This window comes from Pungitius pungitius, chromosome 1 (genome assembly GCF_949316345.1).
Source record: "Pungitius pungitius chromosome 1, fPunPun2.1, whole genome shotgun sequence".
Lineage (NCBI taxonomy): Eukaryota > Metazoa > Chordata > Actinopteri > Perciformes > Gasterosteidae > Pungitius > Pungitius pungitius.
This window is the reverse complement of record NC_084900.1, coordinates 23,048,343-23,071,575: the sequence shown is the minus strand read 5'-3', so window position 1 is coordinate 23,071,575 and position 23,233 is coordinate 23,048,343. Positions and strand designations below refer to the sequence as shown.

The 23,233-nt window shown below is 45.5% G+C and overlaps 3 protein-coding genes across 5 annotated transcripts; 2 read left to right on the top strand and 1 right to left on the bottom strand.

Annotated features, from left to right (window-relative positions):
* Positions 1 to 229: 229 nt before the first annotated feature.
* Positions 230 to 6,812, bottom strand: znf341 (zinc finger protein 341). Of its 2 annotated transcripts, none has more exons than XM_037480949.2 (16): positions 6,728 to 6,812; positions 5,871 to 5,981; positions 5,510 to 5,700; positions 5,043 to 5,192; positions 4,557 to 4,877; positions 4,294 to 4,477; positions 4,006 to 4,099; positions 3,814 to 3,904; positions 3,258 to 3,453; positions 2,782 to 3,032; positions 2,486 to 2,694; positions 2,298 to 2,394; positions 2,080 to 2,212; positions 1,634 to 1,745; positions 1,391 to 1,461; positions 230 to 1,075 (listed from the first exon to the last, which is right to left on the bottom strand). In XM_037480949.2, the coding sequence occupies exons 1-16, from the start codon at positions 6,756 to 6,758 to the stop codon at positions 480 to 482; spliced, it is 2,838 nt and encodes a 945-aa protein (XP_037336846.2). In that variant the 5' UTR covers positions 6,759 to 6,812; the 3' UTR covers positions 230 to 479. The 2 variants fall into 2 exon arrangements, with proteins under 2 accessions (XP_037336846.2, XP_037336845.2); XM_037480948.2 differs by having other exon boundaries at positions 4,006 to 4,096; positions 6,728 to 6,805.
* Positions 6,813 to 7,314: 502 nt separating this feature from the next.
* Positions 7,315 to 14,523, top strand: e2f1 (E2F transcription factor 1). Of its 2 annotated transcripts, XM_062563249.1 has the most exons (7): positions 7,315 to 8,766; positions 9,022 to 9,121; positions 9,675 to 9,894; positions 10,025 to 10,179; positions 10,303 to 10,415; positions 10,569 to 10,860; positions 11,127 to 14,523. In XM_062563249.1, exons 1-7 carry the CDS (start codon positions 8,515 to 8,517, stop codon positions 11,366 to 11,368), a joined length of 1,374 nt encoding a protein of 457 aa, XP_062419233.1. In that variant the 5' UTR covers positions 7,315 to 8,514; the 3' UTR covers positions 11,369 to 14,523. The 2 variants fall into 2 exon arrangements, with proteins under 2 accessions (XP_062419233.1, XP_062419231.1); XM_062563247.1 differs by having other exon boundaries at positions 10,025 to 10,415.
* Positions 14,524 to 15,036: 513 nt separating this feature from the next.
* Positions 15,037 to 22,932, top strand: LOC119222673 (protein-glutamine gamma-glutamyltransferase 5-like). Its single transcript, XM_062563245.1, has 15 exons — positions 15,037 to 15,105; positions 15,690 to 15,881; positions 16,312 to 16,548; positions 16,665 to 16,783; positions 16,870 to 16,998; positions 17,150 to 17,327; positions 17,900 to 18,035; positions 18,197 to 18,300; positions 18,423 to 18,662; positions 18,756 to 18,797; positions 18,924 to 18,956; positions 19,216 to 19,449; positions 19,580 to 19,740; positions 20,563 to 20,702; positions 22,206 to 22,932. The coding sequence occupies exons 1-15, from the start codon at positions 15,072 to 15,074 to the stop codon at positions 22,360 to 22,362; spliced, it is 2,136 nt and encodes a 711-aa protein (XP_062419229.1). The 5' UTR covers positions 15,037 to 15,071; the 3' UTR covers positions 22,363 to 22,932.
* The last annotated feature ends 301 nt before the right edge of the window (positions 22,933 to 23,233 follow it).

Sequence of the window (23,233 nt, the reverse complement as noted above, 5' to 3'; positions counted from 1 at the left end):
TCTCACATGATGGATGAGGGAATGGGGAAGCACGCACCACTTTGGAAGTGTCCACATGTATGTTACTTACTATCTACTTTTGGACGCCTTCACCATGTGGTCCTGCATGTAATGTAAAGAAATGTCCAAGTATTTGTGAAGAAGAAAGCTGAGCAAAAGTGGGTTCAACAACAAAGAGGGAGAACATAAAATAATGCACTTTTATAATCAATAAGAGAAAATGTTTCTATTTTATTGACAAGACGTAATTTGAAATGAACCACCGTGGCTTAAATTGCACAATAATTGGACACGTGTACATGGAAAAGGTCCACAGGTTAATTTGGCGATATAGATCTGCCAAGTATCAAACAAGCCTGCTTACTTTACAGTAAAGTGTAGAAGTGCGTTTTAATTTAACGTTTTAATATAAAACAAAAAAAGAATAAGGTCCCAGACTTGAAAAAGAATGGATGGTTTGTTTGGTCCAACATGCTTATCTACAAACACTGCTGCTGCAAACAGTGTTGGTCATTGCTCTGAATCTGATCCAGTGCCATGCCAGCATGCTCCACCCTGTCCTCCTCCTCCTCTTCCTCCTCCTCCTCCTCTTCATCCTCCTCCTCCTCGTCTTCATCATCCTCTTCCTCCTCCTCCTGTCCTTCAGTGCCGCTGATAGTCATTGCAGCCTGACAACCCTCATCATTCCTCCTCCCTTCATCCTCCTCTTCCTCCTCCTCCTCCTCCTGCTCGCGTGTTTGCACCAGCTCGTGGCCGTCCTTTGAGCTGTGGTCATTCGCTCCGTCATCACGGCCCGCCATACTCTCTATTCCCAGGAACCGGCTTCTTCTCCCGTCGTCCTCTCCATCCTTCATGACCTCGTCTCCCTCCGACTCGCCGGCGCCTCCTTCAGCCGCCGCGCCGCTCCCTGCTGCAGGACATTTGTGATCTCTGTAATAGCTCTGTCTGGTGAAGCCCTTGTTGCAGGTGGAGCATCTGAAGCGGTAGTTATCTGTGTGGGACTGCTGATGCTCGAGCATGTGGGCCCTGCGGCTGAACGCCTTCTGACAAAAGAGACACTTGTAGGGTTTGATACCTGGAGGGAGGAGAATCAATGCAATAATATCATTTTGATAGAATAGGAAAAGGGTTTACCTGCTTTCAGGTTTTTCTTTATGTACCGAATGAAACCGCAAACAGAAGCTTCATTGATGCAAACAATTCTCATTAATGCTGCTCTTAATTTCTACTTTGACCTAGTGGCCTCGTAGACATGCCTTTAGTCTCAGGTAGGAATATAAAAAAATTATTGTTCAGCAATATTTTCACATTTTGGTGACCACCAACGTGTAATGTCTTCAATCGGAACACCTCTTTCTTTGTTTTATGATCACTGGTGACGTTCACTCACCTGAATGTGACAGAATGTGGGCCTTGAGTTTGTCCGGCCTGTTGAACTCTTTGGTGCAGCCCACATGTGTCCTGATGACAAAGGAGTACAAACAGCATTAAATTAAATGAAATAACTTCTAAGAAGAGTTAAGACAGTTGGAAAGACAGTAATCCAAACAACACAACAGAACAATTTGAATGATGAAAAGAGAGAATCAAGATAAATGAATAATAGTTTTTGTTTCCCATCAGAGAGCCTCACCTAAAGGGACATTTGTATTTCTTGAAGGGCTCATGGATGAGCATGTGTCGCTTCACTTTGTCCTTCCTGTTGAACATGGCCTCACAGAGCGAACACTTGTATGGCTTTTCACCTAGAAAACAAGATCTCCATCAAACTCACACTCATATTGATGCCTTCTAAATGATGAGATATGCATGCGTGGACCGATGTAACTCAAGAGTTGAAGTGCTGAAACTTTTTTAGCCAGATGCATCAACTCGTCATTATTAAGCTTTTATTGAACCATTCCTTCTTTAAAAGAATTGCAATTAAGAGTGGAAGTAAAAGTAGTGCAACCAAAAGCAACTAAAAAATCAACGGAGATTGTTACAGCAAGAATATGAACACCCTCAGCCCCCGACTTAGCTACAGAACCCGGCACTATCAATGGCAGGGGGACATTGCTTCCTGAAGGTTTTCCAGACCTGAGTGGATGCGTGTGTGCAGTTTGAGGTAGTGCTCTGTCTTGAAGGCTTTCTTGCAGATCTGACACTTGAACCTCCCTCCAACGCCGTGAGTGGGGAGGTGGCGCCGAAAGTACCTCTCGCACGGGAAAACCTGACGGCCAGCAAGAGGTAACGGGTCAGACGATGCGACATGAAATATGAATGCCGTGTGGATGTTAAGCAAAGGAGACTGCTACCTTTTGACAGTGTGGGCAGGGGAAGTTGTGCGAGGCGGTCAGTAGATGATGCTCCAGTGCCTCCTGGGTAGAATATCTGCTTTGACACTTGACGCACCTGAGGCGAAAAAAAAAGGATGCTGGAGTTCTTCATTTTATTCTCTTATAATGAATAAGGAATGAACACAGCTGTGAGTGATCCAACCAACCTGTAGATGCTGGTTTCCTTGCGTGTGCTCTGTTGCGGGCAGAAGCAGTGGGAGTACTGGTGGACTCCCAGTTCGAACAGCGAGGGGAACACCTTGCTGCAGAGGTGGCAGCGGTAGGTCAGCTGCTCCTGGTGCGTCCTGATGTGCTCCAGGAACTGATCCAGCTTCTGGAAGGTCTGGGAGCAGGACTTCAACACACACTTGTAGACCTGTGGGGGGAAGTGAGCACAATGCAAGAAGGGAAATCCCCAAAACGAGACAAAAAAGGTAAGCGAACATAAGGGGTCTGCACTCACCTGCTCCCCTTTGTGCTGGGTCAGGTGAGACTTGAGCTGGAAGTAGGTCTTAAACTTGCTGGCACAGAACTGGCACTGGTAGGAGCTGTCTATCACCATGATCTGTTTGGTTAGAGCTTGGCACTGCTGGTCCTGGTTGGACGGCACCTGCATGTGTGCCTGAGGTAGCCCGTCCTGTGCGGCCTCCTCTCGGCCGTGCTCCGGGTGGGTCGGAACCTCAGTCGCACTCTCCTCCAATTCCACTGGAGCGTCTGTAATTGGACACATTAACCCGCTGTCAGCTGTTAGTCTGATGCTGGATGAGTGGCTGTCATCGCCTTTATAATTAGATCCAGCAATCACTTGGGGCTTGAAGGCAGCATTTTTTTAGGGTTAATGTGTAGAGTTGTTGTTGTTTGAATAGGGTGTAATCCCATAGCTGAGTGTATGTGTTCATCAATACATATTGGTGAATTAATATCGTAAACAGACATTACCTGTGTGAACCACCTCTTCCTCTGTTTGTGTTTGACAGATCTGCTGCTGTGACCCCTCCTCCACCTGTGCTTCACCTTGCTGCTGATGCTGCTGCTGCTGCTCCCCACCCCCCTCCTCCTCAGTGGACGACACTGGTATCACCTTTACTGTGATCGGCAATCTGGACACAGTGCTGGCCGCACCCATAGGCCACACCTTCAACATAAATAGTTCTTACATGAGTTCGGAGAGAAAAAGAGTGTTAAAGTACAGTGTGAATGTAAAGCATGATTTTCAAAGCTAGGGAGCATGTGATGCCAAAAGAAAAGCACCATTTTAATGGCATTTCCACTTTGTATTATTTTGCAATGTGAGGTCCTGGATGCCACCATGTAGAAGTTTAGGTAGTCTAAAACTCTTATATACAACTCTGATTTTACACACAATATGTTGCCACAATATTATTTATGTATAGAGCACATTTGTCAGGTGGCTTGTGTGGTTTCCCGTGTTTTAAATGAACTCTTGGAGCCAACGTTAACTCGATCAGAAAACCAGCCTGACTTTGTTCAGTACCTTGTGTGTTTGCATGTGTTTCTTCACGTTGGACTTTTGGGCAAAAGCTCGGCCACAGACAATGCACTGAAACGGTTTCTCTCCTGTGTGACTGTAAGAAAGAAAGAATAAGTTAGTGGAAGGGAGCGGAGCACCTTGTGATAATCTTTATTTTAGATATGACTGTTCTAACCATGCTGGCCAGTAGCTCACCTTCTAATGTGCTGCTGAAGATCAAAGTTTTTCGAGAAGATTTTATCACAGAAATTACACTTGAGCTTTGGAACTTTTCCTTTCAGCTGCTCTGCTGAGAAATTGAGTAAATCAATTGTTGTCATACAATCATCGGCGTACATTCCGTATCCGGTGTCAGTATGCAGTCACAAGCAGTTTCATTAATCAATTATTACTTAAACTAGTTGAGTATACATAGATGTGTTTTATTCAGTGGTGCAAGCCGTGACTGTAGCAGTGTACTTTAATGTGTACACCCTCACACACCTGTGGCTCCATCAGAGCCCTTTTTGCTGCTCCTGGATCGCTTGGGGATGATGACCTTTTCGAAGTCGGCCAGCTCCGTCAGGTTGGTGGTGATGCTGCAGGTCTTTGTTTTGGCGCCCTGCTTCCCAGGGCTGTAGACGCGAGGGGTCGTGTATGATTGGCTCTCCACGCACTGACTTGGCACCTGAGGGACACACAACGGGCTCAGGGCTCCGTCTTGGGACCAGAGAGTCTAGAATGAAGTGGCGCGCCATGTCACTCACTTGTACGGGATGAAATGGCTGGAGCCCCAGGGTGTGGATCTCTCCGCCACCGCCTCCACCCATGTTGGGCATAGTGCTGTACACCTGGACCACTGAGTTGCTGTGGCTTGTTGGGACCTGTGAGGCGAGCGGCTGCTGCAAGGGCTGTCCATCAGGCAGGGGGTGGGCCGGCGTTTGGCTGGAGGGGAGAGGGTGGGAGGACTGTTGCTGCTGCTGCTGCTGCTGCTGATGCTGCTGCTGCTGGTGATGGTGATGGTGGTGATGGTGGTGGTGGTGCTGGTGCAGGTATGATACACCAGCCGTGTGCATGCTTAGGTTGCTCTGCGATCCAGAAAAGGAAGCAAATAGATTTGATAATAGTGCAGCGAAAATGTCTGTACATATTCTATGTAGATTGTACAAAATTGTAATTTTTTGTTGTTTGCTCTGCATCGTCTCACATATTTGGTGACTTCTAATTGAATGTGTCCCGTTACACCTTATTACCTGCACAGGCGTCTGCATGGCGGCCATAGGCTGGTCGATGGAGGTGAGGGCGGAGATAGCCGACATGAGGACGTCGTCGCTGACCAGCACGTTGCCCTGGACCAGAGTGTGTGTCAGAGGGGACGGGGGTACTGTGATGTAGGTGGATACCTGATGAGGAAGTGTGGAGTGTAATGCAAACATGATGGTAACACAAACGTGAGAAAACAGAAAACCCACTTAGCTAAAAACCGTCATCACAGTGGGAAATTCTAAATGTTTGTTGTAGTCTCAGAATATCTAAATAAATGTGAACATGTCTTTTACATACATTCAAATTAATTTATAAGATGCCTTTATTCATGTCAAGTTACCGATGTTTAGAGGTAAACCAACAACATGTGACCTAACCTACTAACTGATTCCTCACCCAAGTTGACATTGGTGGACCCCTTTTATCCAGCGGCCACCTTAAAACACGCACTCACCTGTCTGTTAGTGGAGGTCTGTGGTCCAGAGCTGATGGAGGGGACCGGTGTGTAGGCGTTGGTGGAGGCCAGGGACACTGTGGACAGGGAGGGGATGCTGGACTGGCACTGCTCCCTCTTGTGTGTCATGAAGGCAGGCAGAGAATTGAACTGTTTCTTACACTTCCCACACAGGAACACGTCCTCGTCGTCTGTTACGAAGCATAAACACGACACGTTTGAGGCATGCCGTAATACACGCAAGAGAAAGGTAAGCGCTGCTTAAGAAACATCTGCAGCCTCAGTAAGAATCTGAATAACCTTTATTCGATCTTGGATGGTTTGGTTGTAAGCTGTAATTTGCTCTATTTTCTGTACCTACCCATCGACTGTATAGTAGACGTCCCGGAGACATTCTGATTGTTGGGGTCAGGAACTCCACCTTGGCCGTCCAGCAGAGACTGGACCGCCAACACCGTCTGGTTGTCCATGCCTGAAGAAGGAGAGGAAGAAGAGGAGGGTGGAGAATCATACAATAATTCTCACGCTGCAAACAGACCCATTGTATTCAGGCTACGTAACGCTAATTTACTAAAGCTTTGAAAACATGAAGACTGAAGGGAACTCTTGTTTTATTGTTAATGAACTGGAAGGATGTCTTCGTTGGTTAACTTTCTGATGTAGTATGAAAGATTAGTCCTTTGGATCAAGATCAGCAGCTTTATAGCGTGTTATCTCTCTAATGACCTCTTGATGTATTTAGGGAATAATTTCCCCCCAATATCATAATAATAATGAATATTACCTCAGGATACTAATATGGGTCGCTGTAGATGAAATAGCAAAAAACACAGACACACTATCATCCCTCATAGTAGGCCTAGTGACATTACAGTGTTCAGACATCCTAAAGGGCCTCCTGCAAAAATGTCAAATGCAGTCCGAATAGCAAGAGAGGAACACGTCATCGTGTCATTTAGCCCGCGACAGAGGGACCACATTCGTAATTTTAAAATATGTCCATAAGGTTCGAGCAATAAGAAACCTGTGTGTTTGTTTACAGTCAGTCACTCCCCCCTCTGGGATGTTTTCATTGTTAAAACTAAATTCAACGCATTTATATCACTGTGTGGTTACCCATATTCCCAATGAAACGACCCTGGTGTGTCGGGGTTGCTTAAAATGCACACACACTTTATTGTAGTTGTAATTACGTGGTTATTAACAAATAATGCCTACCTTCAAGTACTTCAAATATTGCTTGCGCCATCTTGCAGCTCCTCTTTCTGCGCAATAGGCGCTCGACTAGCAGGGTCTGTCTGTTGAGGTGCGCCTCGTGCGTTCACAGGAAAGGGCACTGAAAATACAATTATAGTATTTGATTATTAAATAAATGTTCCATCTGGATGGATAGGGTTAAGTTAACACTTACCGATGGGTGGTTGAGCCTTTTCGTTTGTCTAAAGCCATTAGAAATGTAAAATAAAAAGTATTTTTTTCACTACAAAAGCATCTGGTCATGTTTCGCTAAATCAAAAAAAGGGCATGACACATTTAAGTTTTGAGTTACGTCAAGCATATCATCTTTAAAGGGTAACATTGTGCGCGATATGGAGTGAGAGGTGGTACGTAAAAATGAGGAAAAAAATACTAATGTCTGGTACTATGTTTTTTATTTGTTGGACGTGAATGCACCTTCGTATCGATGACTGTGCCCTCGATAGAACGACAGACAGATGTTTACACCAATCAGAGACCGTCTCTCCTGCCCAACGGAAAGTGGTGTTTTTTGACCAATGGAGCTCTTCGCATTGAAGCACGTGCCGGTTTCGCGGCAAAAAAGATTTCGCGCGAAAACTGTCCCAGTCTTGTTTAGATGTGGATCAGCTGGGACAATAACAACAATAACAGCCGTCAACGGGGTCGCAACTGCGCTTTTATACATGAACCGCGCCCGTTGCGAGGAACCGACGGACCAGCGGCTGCTTGTTTAGAGGATGAGTTTATATTTTGCCGGTTTATTTGTTACATTTCCAGTTTTGTCAGACTGCTTCCTGCGTGCCCCAACTAAACAAGGGGGCTGAAGAACTGCAGCTAATAATTTAGCTAGCATGCTAATCCGCCTTATATATCCGTATATTTGATATCGGGTAATATTCCGCCGAGCTCACTGTTGCATCATTACATTGACTTTCAAAAATGCGTTTGGACTTATTGGTGACGTATTTTGCATCGTAGATATTTGATTCTGATAGCTCACTCCTGGAATGCTGCTATAAAGTTGTAATAGCCATTTAACAGACCCCCGTCTGACGTGTGGCGATAAATACTACCGTTTGAATGCCTTAGTTTGAATGAACAGCTAGTCGGCGGCCGCACTTGTTTGTTAGTTAACTTGTGTCGGTCTTTGTTGTCGGGACACTAGCTAGCCGTGTTAGCAGGCTCGGTGGTGGTTGTGTTGAGGGCAGTGCGGCCAGGCCTCGCGGCTCTACTGTATCGTCACTGACAGGAGAGATGAAAACAAAAGATTAGCCTGCTAGCTCGCTAACCCCCCCTCCCACGGGGCGTCTATCGCAGCCACGGCCCACTTCACGGCTCTTACTCTGGTAACATGTCAGCGGCCGAGCCCCGGAGGTCGTAGCTGGAAACAATAATCGTTTATTTGCCAAATTTCGTGTCTGGCAGAACCTCCTGTGTGGCCGTTTCACCACAAACCTGATAGTGTTTTTCACCAGTTAGCTTACTCTAGGTTATCATTCATGTTTAAATAATACTAGTAATAAGTAGCTTGAACAAAAAGGAATATGACGCAAAATAAGAAAAGGAGAACTTAAAAAAAAAAAAAAAAAAAAAAAGAAATGCTGGAGCTGCCTGTAATCGCCTTGAAACAAACTTTGAAAAGGTTTCATCGCTGCTGGTTAAATCCTCGGATCACAGCCAATCCAAGTGGTTGCTGAAAGTCAAACTGCAGCCTCTTCGCTCGCCCCTGAAGTCCAGTGGAGCGGTGACCCTGGTGACCCTCCACCATGTCAGAGACTCTGATCACGGGCCACACATCGGAGGATCTGTTGGTCGACTTTGAGACTTTGCTGAACTCCGGGAGCATCGACCTGAGCGACAACCACCAGATAGTGATCATCACCAGCCCCAGCAATGAGGGACTCCACCCGGTCTCTGCCCCCACCAGCACGGGGGAGATCCTGCTGTTCGCCACGCCGCAGGGCACCGTCGACGTGGGGGTCCAGGACAAGAGACGGCCAGCTCTGGGGAGACCTCCGGTGAGAAGAGAGTGGAGGCGAGGGGGTTAGGGGAAGCTGGGTGAGATAGGCGTGGCGCTGTGCTTGGATATATTACGTTGAATTGTTTCCACGAGTGCACTAATATCCACGGGACACAGCTTTGCAAGCGTGTCCACCTGTTGCTCCGAGACGTTCTGCTTCGCCTTCAGCGGGCTTTTCTTTTTCAGCTGTTTTCACCTCCCTCCTCTTAGTGCTCAATACGTACATCATTACAACCCTTTTGTAACTCTACAGGTAAAGAGGAAGTTGGACCTGGACAGCGACCATCAGTACGTCAGCACAACTCGACCATCCATAGGCCAAGCACCACCCTCCACACCCGCTCCTCCCAGAGGTACACACACACACACACACACACACTATCAAAGCTGTTTGTCCAGTCCAGATTCATAGCTTCACTACATGCCCTACCATCTACGTGCAGTATTAAAAGGTGGACAGGGTTGTGTGTTTTCAGTGCTTAATTGACTAAGCACTGTTGTTGCAGTCATTGTGGCGACTGTGGGTGAGTGGGGAGCACAGTCGTCCTCCAATCAGAGGGCTGGCGGTCTGATCCCAGGCCCGGCTAACCTACATGTTGATGTGTCCTTGGTAAAGACACTTAACCCCAGCATTGCTCCTGTAGCTGCGACTACAGTGTATGAATGTAAGTTACTGATGGGCAGGTGCCACTGTGTATGGTAGGTCCTATCATCAGTTTATGAATGGATGTGAATGGGTGAAGGATGTACAGTCCATTTACCATTGTACTTTCACTAGAATCTATAAATTCATGTCTTTAGCGTGTTTTTTTTTCTTCAAAAGGGTAATTGCAAGATTTGTAAAAAGTGGATTCTTTATCTAGATAAAAATGAGAAGTAAATGATGATATTTATTTTTCTTTCCAGTTCCCCGAACCACGACGGAGAAGTCCCGCTACGACACCTCCTTAAACCTGACCACCAAGCGCTTTCTCAACCTGCTTTCCCAGTCAGCCGACGGCGTGGTGGATCTCAACTGGGCCTCACAGGTCCTGGATGTCCAGAAGAGACGCATCTACGACATAACCAACGTCCTGGAGGGAATTCAGCTCATCTCCAAGAAGTCCAAGAACAACATCCAGTGGCTGTGAGTGTGCTTCTTCAGTTTGCTCCATGAAACATTAGCAAAGAATCACTTTGAGTGTAACGACATGGCTGGTACGTTGTGTTTGGAGGATATGCACGTCTTCATTTTTACACGCTGTCTTCCCCTGCAGGGGGAATCGAGTTGATGCGGCGTTGGTTTCCCGCCAAAAGGACTTGCACGGAGAGGTGTGCGACCTCACGGACGCCGAAGATCAGCTGGACGAGCTCATTTCCAAATGCAACCTGCAGCTCCGACTGCTCACCGAGGACACGCAGAACAAGAAATATCCTTTTCACACACTTATTTCAAGTTATTGGTTATTTCAATTTATTTTTAGACCGTGTTGCAGTCTTGGAATAACCCCCCATGCTGCTGCGTTGGGTTCCTTCACCGGTGCGTTCATCACATTGGGATACGTGCGCTGCCAGGACTTAAAGAAGTCCTTTGATTCCCCGGACCAGCTGGTCATGGTGATCAGGGCGCCACCAGAGACCCAGATGCAGGTTTCAGAACCCAGCAAGGTAATGGCCCCTGTTTCGCCTTTTAGTCACTTTTTAGTACAAAATAGTACAACTGCTGCACTTAAATTCAGCAAATGTTTCAAAGTCTAGCAAAACAAATGTTCGAGCACTGCGGTTTTCAGCTCACGGTGCTCGTTCGCCTCCGTCTCCCAGGGTTACCAGGTGTCGCTGAAGAGCACTCGGGGTCCTATCGACGTCTTCCTCTGTCCGGAGGAAAGCTCCGGCGTCTGCAGCCCCGTGACGGGAGGTAGTCCCTCCAAACCCGACCCGTTGCTGGTACCGCCTCCAACACAACCCACAGACCAATCGCAAGCCAGAAACTCTACAGCAGCGCTGGACGCGACTTCGTCGTCACCGGCGGCGTCACCGGCGGCGTCCACGTCGTCCACGGCGACGGCAGCCTCGCAGCACGACCCCTCGTCACTGGTGCTAGGCGGCGACGCAGGTGAGCGTTTCCCACTGTACAGAAGTTTAACATTTTCATGGAGGTCATCTACGGCACAAAAGATTCCTCACGATGGGGGAAAAGTATCAATAGACACCCCTCTGAGAACAAGAAATATGACATGAAAATTAGAGCGCCGCCGGCCTGTGTCCAACGAGGACACTCGAGAGCGGGGCGAGGTCAGCGGTTCCATCCCCGACTCCTACCGTCTTGATCAAACGAATGTTACTACTTCTAGTGTTTTTATTTTTTATTTTCCGCCACAGAGTCGCTGCTGGGAGGCGACCCCTTCTCCGGCCTTGGAGAAATGCCCGATTTCAACCTCTCGCCTCTCTCCTCCTCGGACTTCATGAACGCAGACGGAATTCCTCTCCCACTGGACGGTTTCATCAACCTGTCCCCCCCCCACAGTCACGACTACCACTTTGGACTGCAGGACCACGAAGGCATAAGTGAACTGTTCAACTGTGACTTTGACGACCTGTCGCAAGTACTGGGCGACGTTTAGTTGGAAGGCCTCTCCAACCCGTCCTCAGGTACCTGAGTCTTCCAGAAGAGGGCTCGACATCCACATTTCTTTGGCAAAATATCTGTCAAAACTCCAAACCTGATGTTTTAATTGTGCGGTGTGGGTAAAAATGATTTGTGGGTTAGTTCCCGTTTTCCCCCGAATACTGCCTGATTCCAAAATCTCTATATTCTAACTTATCTTTGGCCATTTGACTTTAGACAAAGCTTCAGTAGTGCTATTTAAATTATTTATGTGAATGCTATTATGATCATTTGTTTGTATGTTTTATCCAGGTGGATTGTGCAGTGGTTTGAGTCAGGACTCATAGGGCTGGTTTCCTTCACACAGAATAGTTTACATGCGACGTCCGGTCGTCCGAAGGGGAGAGGTTGCATCCCGCTGCTGAGCGTCTTCAGACGGGACGCTTCAGAGCGGCGCCTAGAGAGCACAAACGTTTCTCCGTCGATAGTTACAGACGGACTGGTTTCCCCGCCCCGTCCTAAGGACTGGTCTCCAGGAACCAATTAACAAAGTAGTGATGAAACAGTTTAAGGTTCATCTACAATTTCCTTTCAAACTCACCGACAACTGCATTTACTGGGATATATATGTGTATATATATATACATATATATCTGAATTGCATGAAGGGAGATGGTGGAGCTTGACCCTCATCTTTCTTCAAATAAGTTGTAACCCAAAGGGCTACTGTGACTTTTTCGACGTGTGTGATTCACTTTTCTTCAAAAGGCCGCTCCGTCATGTGGCTTGAAGGGTCCAGATGAGGTTTTGTTGGTGTGGAGGAGAGCAGGTGGCGATAGTTAGCGAGTGACTAAACGGCTAATGCGGAACGTGCCGTTCTTCATTAGTTAGCTCAGGTGTTCAGAGAGGAGGCGAGTCTTAATTCCGAGTGTAGCTCTTTTCGATGCGTTTGGTAGGTTGATGGTAGGTTTTGTGCAGGTTTAGATTAATGTGTTGAAGACTCAGCGTGCTTTTAGAAGTTTTTGTTGTTGTAATTTTAGGGGTCAAAGCAGGAGAAGTTGGGTTACTAATGGGCGATGGTGGCGCACGGAGTAGAGCAGTGCGCTGGGGGCCGCAAGGTTGGTGGTACGAATCCTGGCTGCCCCATGTGCCATGTTGAAGTGTCCCTGAGCAAGACACCTAACCCCTAATTGCTCCCCAGGCAAAATGTAATGCATGGGTTATAATGCAATGTAAGTGGCTTTGGATAAAAGCGTCAGCTAAATAACATGTAATGTAAGTTAATCAGATGCCTGTAGACCAATCTCCCCCCCCCCCCCCCCCCCCCACCCTCTCGTGTGGCTCCCAGCGGGTCCCAGACTCCCGATCCAAAGGGATCCTCCCACAATCTGCACCGCATGTTTTTAAAAAGATGAAGCATTCCGACATGCTTGTTCTTGTTCAGCATTTGCACTTCAGATCGGTTCAGAGAGTCGACTTTCATGAATCAACGGCCTGTGGCAGGGATGGATTCTCTTCGCCCCCCGAGAGGATCCATCCCTGCTTGTTTGTCCTCAGCAGCCACGCCCGGCTGCATCTTCACTTCCACATGCATCGATTTCTCAGTCGAGATTAGCAGCAAAACGCCGAGCTGTTTCGTCATCATGTGGAGAGATGAAGCGCCGCTGCGCGTGACGTTCCTTCTCGTTGTCCTCTTTAACCTTCCGGCGTGTTCTAAGTTATGTGAGTTAAGATTTCAAATTTGTTTTTGTTTTTATTCTTGGAGCATCAGGGCTTGATATGTGTGCTAGTGCGTGTAATTGTTTGTCGAACTTCCTATTTATCTTTCTTTAAAAGGGTTGGTGGTTCATAGAAGAAATTGTACAGAATTTTACATTAATTTGTCTGACAGGAAGCGACTTCACACCGATGCGTTTATTTGGGGAATCCAAACAAATCATGAATCGACATATGTGTCCTTCAGTGGCGAAAAATAAGTCTCCTGTTTTGTAAATATCAGTAGCACCTTTTTTTAATGTTTTGCAATGAGAAGATATTTTTACCTTGTTGTGCATGTGCAACCTTTTCGTTGCCCAATGATTCATACAAATAATCAGGAATACACTTTATCGTTTTGACCGGACCGACCGACGTGGAACATAATAATTTCACACTGTCTCTCGCTGGTTTAGATGACGGATATCTCCCAATGTTGCTGACCTGAGGTTGTACATGTGTTGTCGTGTCACCCTTTTTGTGCCTCTAACTGTCGCGTGAATGTGGGAACAACTTGTTGCTACAATCACCTTTTACTTCCTTTTCCATTCGCTGGTCAGATTCAGTGCATAACAACTGAAGAAATGTTCACCCGGCAGGTGCTACGAGCCTCTCAAATGTCTGTTTGTGACCCTCGGGTCGTAACGTACGCGTGGTCTCTCTCTGCGTTTAACTTCCATCCATGTTCTGATCTTATGCATCGCCGTCAAACTTAAATTATTAATGAAAACAAATCAAGATGTGTGCAGAAGTAGGGAAAGAATGTGTTTTGTGTGTATGTGTTTTTTTGGTGGGGCAGGGAGGGGTTGAAATAAATCACAGAAAAACACCTAAAGAAAACTGGGAGCAGAGTTCCTCATGAAATATATACGATCAGAGCTACACGTTCTACACATTCTCTCTTCTCTGTGTGTGTGTGTTTGCCACTCATCTCCTTCAATGGGCCCTTTTGGTTTCAGATGCAGTCTTTTCCAACTAAACTTGAGAAATGTCTTTTGTCAGGTTTAGACAACAAATGACCTAAAAGTAACAAATAAATCACTGTGGGCTTCTGGTTTCACTCGGGACACAAACTGGCGTTTCCCTCTGCAGTGTCCACTTTGTAGACTTCCTGCTGATTGAAGGGGTTACATGCAAACATAAGTGACTTTTTATGGGTCACTGCTGGATGCACATCAGACACACCTCAAGTGCAACCAATTTGTGTTGATTGCACTTTGAATGCCTGTTTCAGTCTCTGTTCCAAGTGCTTTTAAGGGAAACCTCCTGAAATTTTAAAATCAGAAATTTTGGTTTAATTGTTTGTTTATTTGTTTTGGTATTTTTTAAAAGATTTTATATGACTACATATTGGGTGAAAAAAGCACAGATTTGTACTTAATTGTCCCCCGATATGCCCTTTTGTATAACAATATTTTGGAGAAAAAAATAAATAATGAACTATTTTGATTTGTTCCATTTTGTCCTTGTATTGCACAAAACTGAAACACAGCATCCCATTGAATCATTCGTACCCACCGCTCATGACTTACTGTAGGAATGTTAATTTCATCAAACTGCTCAAATTAGTTTGATTAACTAAAGTCAGTCACATTGAGCACTTTGCTGCCCCTCATCCCTATGATTAGTCTTATAACTCTTTACTGTCTTATTACTAAAACCTATTTTTTCTTGAGGAAATATGCCATATGTTATTTTATTTGTGTGTGTGTGTGTGGTTTTCACTTTCATAATATGGGAAGTTCTCAACATAATTAAGAACTACCCAATGCGAGTGACATGTCACTCCACTGCGTCACATTTTTATAGAGAAAGGTGTGAATGGGCTCTTTCCTCAGAATCCGGTGCGGCCCAAATACGTCGTACAATTGTGGATTGCCACATAAAAGACGGGATTGTGTGTCAGTGGAAAGGCGGAGCCTGCTTGTCATAACTTCAGTGGCTGGCCACTCCTCTGTCAGACCATGGATTGCATTCAACAGACTACGGACGCTTGGGGTGAGTTCACTCTGCAAAGCATGCTTACTTTAAGAAAAAAGCACTTTGGACTTCCCTTAACATTTTTGTTTGATTGTTTTGCTGCCATTTCTTAAGATATATGAAAGTACCATTTTATATTCCTAACTATGCAAAACTCAATCACATGCACGTTTTATTGCAATAGAAGTCCTATATCTTTCTGACAGTCTATTCTACAATAATCTGTATGTTTGTTTTCACTACTTTGTCAAAACAAGTTGACATCACGCATATTTTAGTCACTGAGGTGCAACTAGATGTAGAAAGACAGGCTGTGCAGTCCAAGTCGTTTTTGGCTGCAATGCGGAATGTGAGGACAGTCTCACAAAGGTGTCTCTGTTCAGAGTAGTTTCCCAACATGTGAACAACAATGTAAAAGAACAAAGGGATTTCTAATAAGAATCAGAGATGACTGCTGGCTACTTTTATGACTTCATCTCCAAAACCCTTCCCGAAGAACTAAGCTATAAAAAATGTTTAATTCATCCTAAAAGTGAAATGAGGGTCACTTTGCGCTTCAGATTAATTGGCTATTTGTAACGAGTCATGTCTTCTATTCCCAGGCTTTGAGAGCAACTGCCAACTGAAGTTTGTCAACTTCGAGGCTCATGAGAACCATATTTCCCATGAGACAGAGGGCCTCAGCAAAAAGCACCTGGTGGTGCGCCGAGGGAAACCTTTCAAACTCACTCTGCTGTTTCGCAGCCAGATGTGGAATCCTCGCAGCGAGAACCTGGTCCTGGAGGTTTGCCTAGGTATCAAAGATAGCATTGTGTTCACATTTTAAAGCAAAACCCTAAAAGCAGCCAATTCGAGGGGTGTTGGTGCTACAGCCGCATTGGACAGTGACAATCTTGCCTCATATACATGTTTGCACTCAACGGGCTCGTGGCCGGCGACCACGATTTGGTCTCCCGCGTGTAACTGGTCCTGCATCCGACCTGCAGGGTTGGTGCTGACGGAATTTGAGTTACCATCGCTAAGTAGCCGAAGGTCTCGATGCGAGCAATCTCCCAGCGGCCGGGAGGAAGAGGATCAATAGGAGTGGTTTTCTTGTCTCTTTCAAAACACTGGTTGCCCGAAGCTATGAGTCATTTCAAGTGTATCATCAGAGCCATCTTCCTTGGAACGAACACGGTGAAACTGGTTATGATCACACCCGAGTGTTGTGTCGTCCCCGCACAGGTAATCGGTCAGAGAGGATCCCAGTCCAGTTCTCTAAGGAGGAGTACCAACCCCACAGCTGGTCAGCCAAAGTTTACCCAGGCGGCTTGCACCTGAAGTCGGCCGAGGTCCACGTCTGCTCCCCTGTTCAGTCCTCCGTGGCTCTGCATCGCCTCCTCTTGCACCTCGAGACCCGACAGACTAGAAGGAGCTACTCGGTTGGCGATTTTGTGCTGCTCTGCAACCCTTGGCTGAAAGGTGGATCCATGAAAAAAAACAATGAGCTGCCGTCTGATCAATACTCCTCCACTGGTATCATTATTGCTGTTGCCTTGTTAAAGAAGGTGATGTCCACCGCTGCTATTGCCTTTCAGATGATCCAGTTTACATGCCAATGGATGTCCAAATACAAGAGTATGTCAAGAGCGATTATGGGGTGCTGTACATGGGCACCCCTCGAAGCATTGCCCAGCGGCCCTGGTCGTTTGGTCAGGTAGGCAACGCCTGGAGTGCGATACCTATAACCGCAGTGTCGTTTTGCAGGTAAAGTCACATGTGATTCTGTTTCCATGTGTGCAGTATGAGCCTGGGGTACTTGAGGCGTGTCTGACGCTCCTGGAGGTCACCCCTCAGCACTTTAAGGACAAAGACAAAGACTTCATCCGCCGAACGGACCCCGTCTACCTCAGCAGAGTGATATGTGCCATGGTGAGAGACAACATTCATGCTGTGTGTGTGCCACAAATACGCGAAAACACACACACAGGCATGCTTTGCCTCTCGCGCCAAATATTATCAACGCCACGACTGGTAGACGTTGAGAGGAGAGCTCAGTGTTGCGTCTCCTCCCCTCTCCAAGGTGAACAGCAACGATGACCTGGGTGTTTTGGAGGGGAAGTGGCAGGGCGGCTACAAAGACGGGGTCAATCCCACGGAGTGGAGCGGCAGCGCCGACATCCTGCGCCAGTGGGTCTCATCCAACTGCGAACCTGTGCGCTATGGCCAGTGCTGGGTCTTTGCAGCCGTCCTCTGCACAGGTACTTTGGATAATTAGGGAAAGTCACGGGGGACATTTAAGGGTAAGTGAGCTGCCAACGTTGGGCTCACTCAGCACATCGACGTTGAGTCGGGTCACAATGCTATGAGAGGTTTTTACAATTTCCCCGATGGGGATTTAAACGTGTTTTAAGCGATTATAGTGTTTCTCGCATTGGTCTGTTATTGATCGGCTTAAACCTGTTTCAAAAATCAATCATTGCTAAGATGCTACCGCCGTCAACAAAATGGCAAATCAGAGTCAGCCAATTGATGTAAAGAGGACACTGTAAACACACTCATCCATAATGCCCTCTGCAAGCAGGCGGTGGGATGGAAACACATGTAAGTTGTGTACTTATTTCGGCACGATGGGTGAATCTACCAAGGACCCAAGAGACTATTTCATTCACATCAACTAATGTTAATCTAGTCCCACTCAATTCCCGCTTGTTGAGTAATATTTGCCTGATTTTGTCAGTGACTCTTTCATGAACCTTCCTTGTTTGAATGAACAAATATATTTTCACTCAATTCTATGGTAAAAGACTGACTGACTTGTTCTTGTTCCCAGTGATGCGAGTGTTGGGGATTCCCTCCCGGGTGGTCACAGTGTTCAACGCAGCCCACGACGGCGACGCCAACCTGACAATTGAAGAATTTTACTCGAGCTCGGGGGAAAAGCTCAACCTGTCCAAGGACAGCATTTGGTGGGTGTCTCTTGCTCTCAAACACAAACATACCAATTGGTCTTTTATTTGTTAATCATGAAAGAGCATTCGACTAATTTCCATTTGAAACAACTAGTATTTGCAAATCAAATGATGTCCATTTGTGTGTGTGTGTGTGTGTGTGTGTGTGCTCCTCGCAGGAACTTCCACGTGTGGGTGGAGTGCTGGATGGCGAGAGGGGACCTCGGTGCGGAGTTCGGCGGCTGGCAGGTGGTGGACCCGACCCCCCAGGAGAGGAGTGCAGGTGGGCCGACGCTGTCAAGTGGATTGAAACATTTCATTTTGAATGTCCCCATATTCCTTTGCGATTGGCCACTGACTATCGACTATCGACGCGACCCTCTCTCTCTCTCTCTCTCTCTGCAGGGGTCTTCTGCTGTGGCCCTTGCCCGGTGGCCGCCGTTCGGGAGCGCTGCTACGAGGCGCGCTACGACACGCCGTTCGTCTACGCCTCCGTCGACGCAGACGTCGTGCGGGTGATCGTGCGCGAGGGCAGGGTGGTGGGCAGGAAGGTGGACACGGAGTCAGTGGGACAGCTGATCTACACCAAGAGCCTCCATTCAGACGCGCCGGACAATCTGACCGGGACGTACAAGGGCAGGAAGAGTAAGAGCAGATCTGAGTTGTGTGTGTCTGTGTGTGTTTGTGTTCTCCACATATTTGACACAGCTTTCCTCCACATTTTCTTTCTTTTTTCAGCGATGCAACAAAGAGTCACCATGACGCTGTACAGTAGCGCAGGTCAGTGGTTGTGATAAAGTGTCCCCCTCCACCCTGTGGAGGCCATTTGTTTCCACCCTAATATGCAACAAGCTTTGATGCCGTTGATTTGTTCCTCACTAATTCCATCTCCCTCCCCCCCTACAGCAAGGTGTTCCCTCCGATCCCCGCCAACGGGCCGTAAGCATTCGCTCTACTCACACTGCTACAAATGCAACACGCCACATTTACTGCAGCAGTTTGCCAGCAACATAAGCCGTTCACATATATCACAGTAGAAGAGTTGTATGGAAATGTAAAAATTTAGCAAAACCTCCTCAATTGTGCAGAAAAAGGTGTTTTGCCTCGATGGAGAAGTGATGGATTTAGTGGCTCTGTAGTACTAAAAGCGCTGATAAGTCGTAACTTAATGTTCAGTTTGTGCTTTTCTTATCTGCAGTATCCTGCCAGTTATCTCCGCAGGAAACGGCACCCGCGTTGGAGGTGTCCCTGAGCATAGATGGGGTGCCGTCAGTGGGTGAGAACATCTCCATGCGTGTGACTGTCACAAACCGGTCAGCCAGCCCGAGGCTTCTGATGGAGCACCTCAACGCTCAGCTGAAGGCCTTCAATAGCAACCCGGAGAGGAGCTTCTGGAAAGCCCACAAAGAAGTGAGCGTACAGCCGGGTGAAGGTGAGGAGAACATCCCTTAGCACCACTGTCCGATGCCGTATTGGATATCTTCCTTTATTATGCGCATACAAGACGGATTATTTAGAACTTCTCATGTCTTTTTTTTTTTTGTCTTGCGTGTTCTCTGCAGTTCTGACGCTTCACCACATCATCCCTCCGGCCGAGTACGAGGCGTTCCTGGCAGGCGAGGACATTGTGAACGTGGCGGTGGTGATCAAGGACAAGAGGACGGAAGAGAGAGTCCTGGCTTTCCAGGAGTTCAACATCAGCTCACCACAGATCAGCGTAGAGGTACGGCAGCTACCTTCCTCCGTCGTATCTCCTCTCAGTTGTGCTCGATGAGATGAAGTTGTATCAACAACTTCCTGTCAGATAAGTATTCTGCATCAATTGCTTTTTGGTCTGCTGTTCTCCCTCACTGAATCGTATCAGTTTATGTATTATCACACAGAATTCACAAAACATGCACAATATGTCTCTAATCAGTTAGTGACTACATTCATATTCAAATAAAGAATCTATACAAAATAGATTATTAGCAGAATAAAACTTAAAGCTTTATTCTTTCATGCAAAATTGAATATAGAATATCATAATAAAATGATAATATATAATTTCTTTCTTTTAATATGTTCTCCCTTCCCTGTCCCTACAGTTTAAAAAATATATTTCTGACCTAAAATAGCCCTAAAAGCTTCCCCTTTTGAGCACAATATTTAAATTCTACTTTAGATGAATGATGAGCAAATGTGGTTGTGTGTGTCTTTGTGGTCATCATTTAATTTAAACAAATCCATTTTCTTGCTGGGTTAAAAGCACTGCCAGAAGATCTTTTAATTTTTTGAATATTATGTGTGTATATATATACTGTATATCCACGCCGTTCTGCTTGGGCCATGTGCTCACCAGCATAAATGCTTTCTCCAAAAATAAACAAGAACTTCAGAAGAGAAAAAATGAAATGTAGTCTGTGCTGATCTAAGACAATCTGTTATACATTCCATACCTTTTCTATCTTTAATCTAATGACCTCCACTTATCACAAGGCGTTGGTGTTGAGCTCTTCTCCAAGTAACCATGAGTTCATTGTGTGTGTCTGTGGCTTCCACACAGATTGAAGGAGGGGACAGCATCCAGGTGAATAAGAAGTACACGGCCCGGGTGTCCTTCGTCAACCCTTTTACCAAAGTCCTGAGTGGAGCTGTGCTCACTGTGGAGGGATCCGGCTTGTTACAAGGCAAATGCCAAGAAAGGTTGGTCTGTTTAAGGAAAAACACTACAAGTGATACTATTGACAGGGTGTGGAATGCTGTGTGGGAATGCTGTCAGGTATGTGTCCGCAGGAAGTTAACCTTGTTGCACACAAATGCATCGTGCACTGATCGCCTCATCGATTCTGTATGCATATCAATTCAGAGTTACACTATCTTTATTGGCAACAGCTCACTCTTTTATAATGGAAAAAGAGAAAACTGCTACAAACAATTAAAAAAGTGTGTGTGTGTGTGTGTATATATATATATATATATAAAAACAGCGTAGTACCTGAACGTATTACCAAGAAATATAAAGAAAAGACTCCAATCAAAATGTTTTTTGTTGTTGTTGTGATGCTCCAACATCTTAGTCACTCTTCACACATGTCCTCAGACCTAACTATGCTACATGCTACGAGCTCAGACCTTGTGTTTTCTCTGGGTTGTCAAGTTTGTCGAGACTGTCAGACTCGGTAATTTATGTGTTTACCTCCAAATGGCATTGACACTCATTCCAATGTTAAAACGGCTCTATCACCCAGGAATCACCTCATATACGTGTTTTGCCATCTAGCCTCAATACATTTTTCAATTTATGTAACTTTCTTTCCTTTTGTAGTGTTGATACTTAATCTCCCATTTCCTTCCTTTTTGCCTCTTTAATGGCTTTAACTGGACAAACTTTGTAGCAATGAGAGTTTTAAAAGTTTACCCCTAGTTCCCTGGAGTCATAGGGGCATTAATGGGCACAATGAAGCAAACGATTTACCCCAGAGAGGTATAAGGTCGCTAATTAGAGAAAAGATTCAGGGAAAACATCTCCCTTCTGTGAGAGGTAACCCATCACTGTGCTAAAAACTGCAACAATAACGTTGCTTTGGCATTAGCTTTTTGGAGGGCTGGGGAAACCCGGCAATGGATTATTTAATAATTGATAGCATATATAAACAAACGTTGGCCACATGCACAGACCCACACACACACACACACCCTTACTGTATGACCGTTTATGCTGTGGAGCATCAGATATATCGCCAATTGCCCCTTTTAATTGTTGACCCAATATTATGTCATTTAGCTTTGATCCAAAGGGACTTACAATAAGTGCATTTCCATAACCATAAGGATACCAACTCAAAGAACAAGAACCAGGAAAGTGCAATTTCATCAAATAAGCCGTTTTACAACTTGTTATAGATAAGAACCATTATAAGTACAATTTAAGTGATACAATTTTTCAGTGTTTTTAGTCGAGGTGAGTCTTTAGTTTGAAGATGTAAAGGCTCTCTGTGGTCCTGATGGCATCAGAGAGCTTGTTCCACCATCTGGGAGCCACAACAGCAAAGAGTCGTGATCTAGCCGAGTGTTTTGCTCTCAGTGAGGGAGGAACAAGCATCTTGGCAGATGCAGACTTATTATCAACTCAAATAAAACAACAGTATCTGCAGACTGGCTCCCCTCTTTCGTAATTTCCTTGTTTTTTTTCTCTCTTCCTCACAGACTGCTTCTCATGCAGCCAGAGGAGAAGATAGAGAAGGCGGTGACCATCGTGGCCTCACTGGCCGGCACTAAACTGCTCATGGCCACATTCTCACAGAGCAGCAGCTCCAGAGTCGTTTCCAGGAGCTTCCACAAAGTCTCCGTCACTGCTGCATGAGTCCGTCCTCACAAAAAAGCACAGAGTACGCTTGTTTTACTCTCTGGAACCAGATATATTGCCTTGTCTCCTCTAAGTATGAGATAAAGTTGGATTAATTTGATTATTTTAAGTTGTATGTTTTGATTTTATTCACTATGCACACAGTGTCTTCAGTATTTGTTTTCTGAATACATTGTAGGGGCCTCGTTTTGATTATAATGTTGCACTGTATCATGAAATGAAATTGCTAAATGTGGGTTTTTCCCTTTTCAGTGATGCATTTGTACCACTAGGTGGCAGCATTGGCGTTTCAATTTAAAAATTCTATCAAACTGTTGAAACCCCCTAAATTATTCTGTTTGTATACTTCAGTGTTGGTTTCAGTGGTTGTTTGTCCCTAACTGGCTCCTATGAGCATGTGATGTGTCTTCTTTTGTCCATATTAAATCATTCATTATTCTTGTGACATCTTGTATATCTGAAACAGAAATAAATCTCATTTAAAAATTTTAGTGAGTTAAATTAATCTGTAAACTCGTTGATGAAACATGATATTTGGGGAAATCCCAGCATGCACTGTGAGTTGAAACTCTCCAGTGACACCTCTGTTAAGTCATATACAAGCAAACACAACTTTTTCTTTTTGGTTAAAAGAAAGAAAAAAAAATGTATTATGAGGGAAGCTTTATTTTGATTATTAGATCCCTAACTAAAGGTTTTAGCATAAGATTTTTTTTTAATAATCAGTCTGTCCGAAAAACAAGAATCCAACGGCACCCTGTTTATGGATTTAACATTTGCATCAAAATGATTCAACCCCCATTATACGTTTATTGGCAAAATATACAATCTATCAGCTCTTTGCAATAAATGACACAAGAACTGTTTA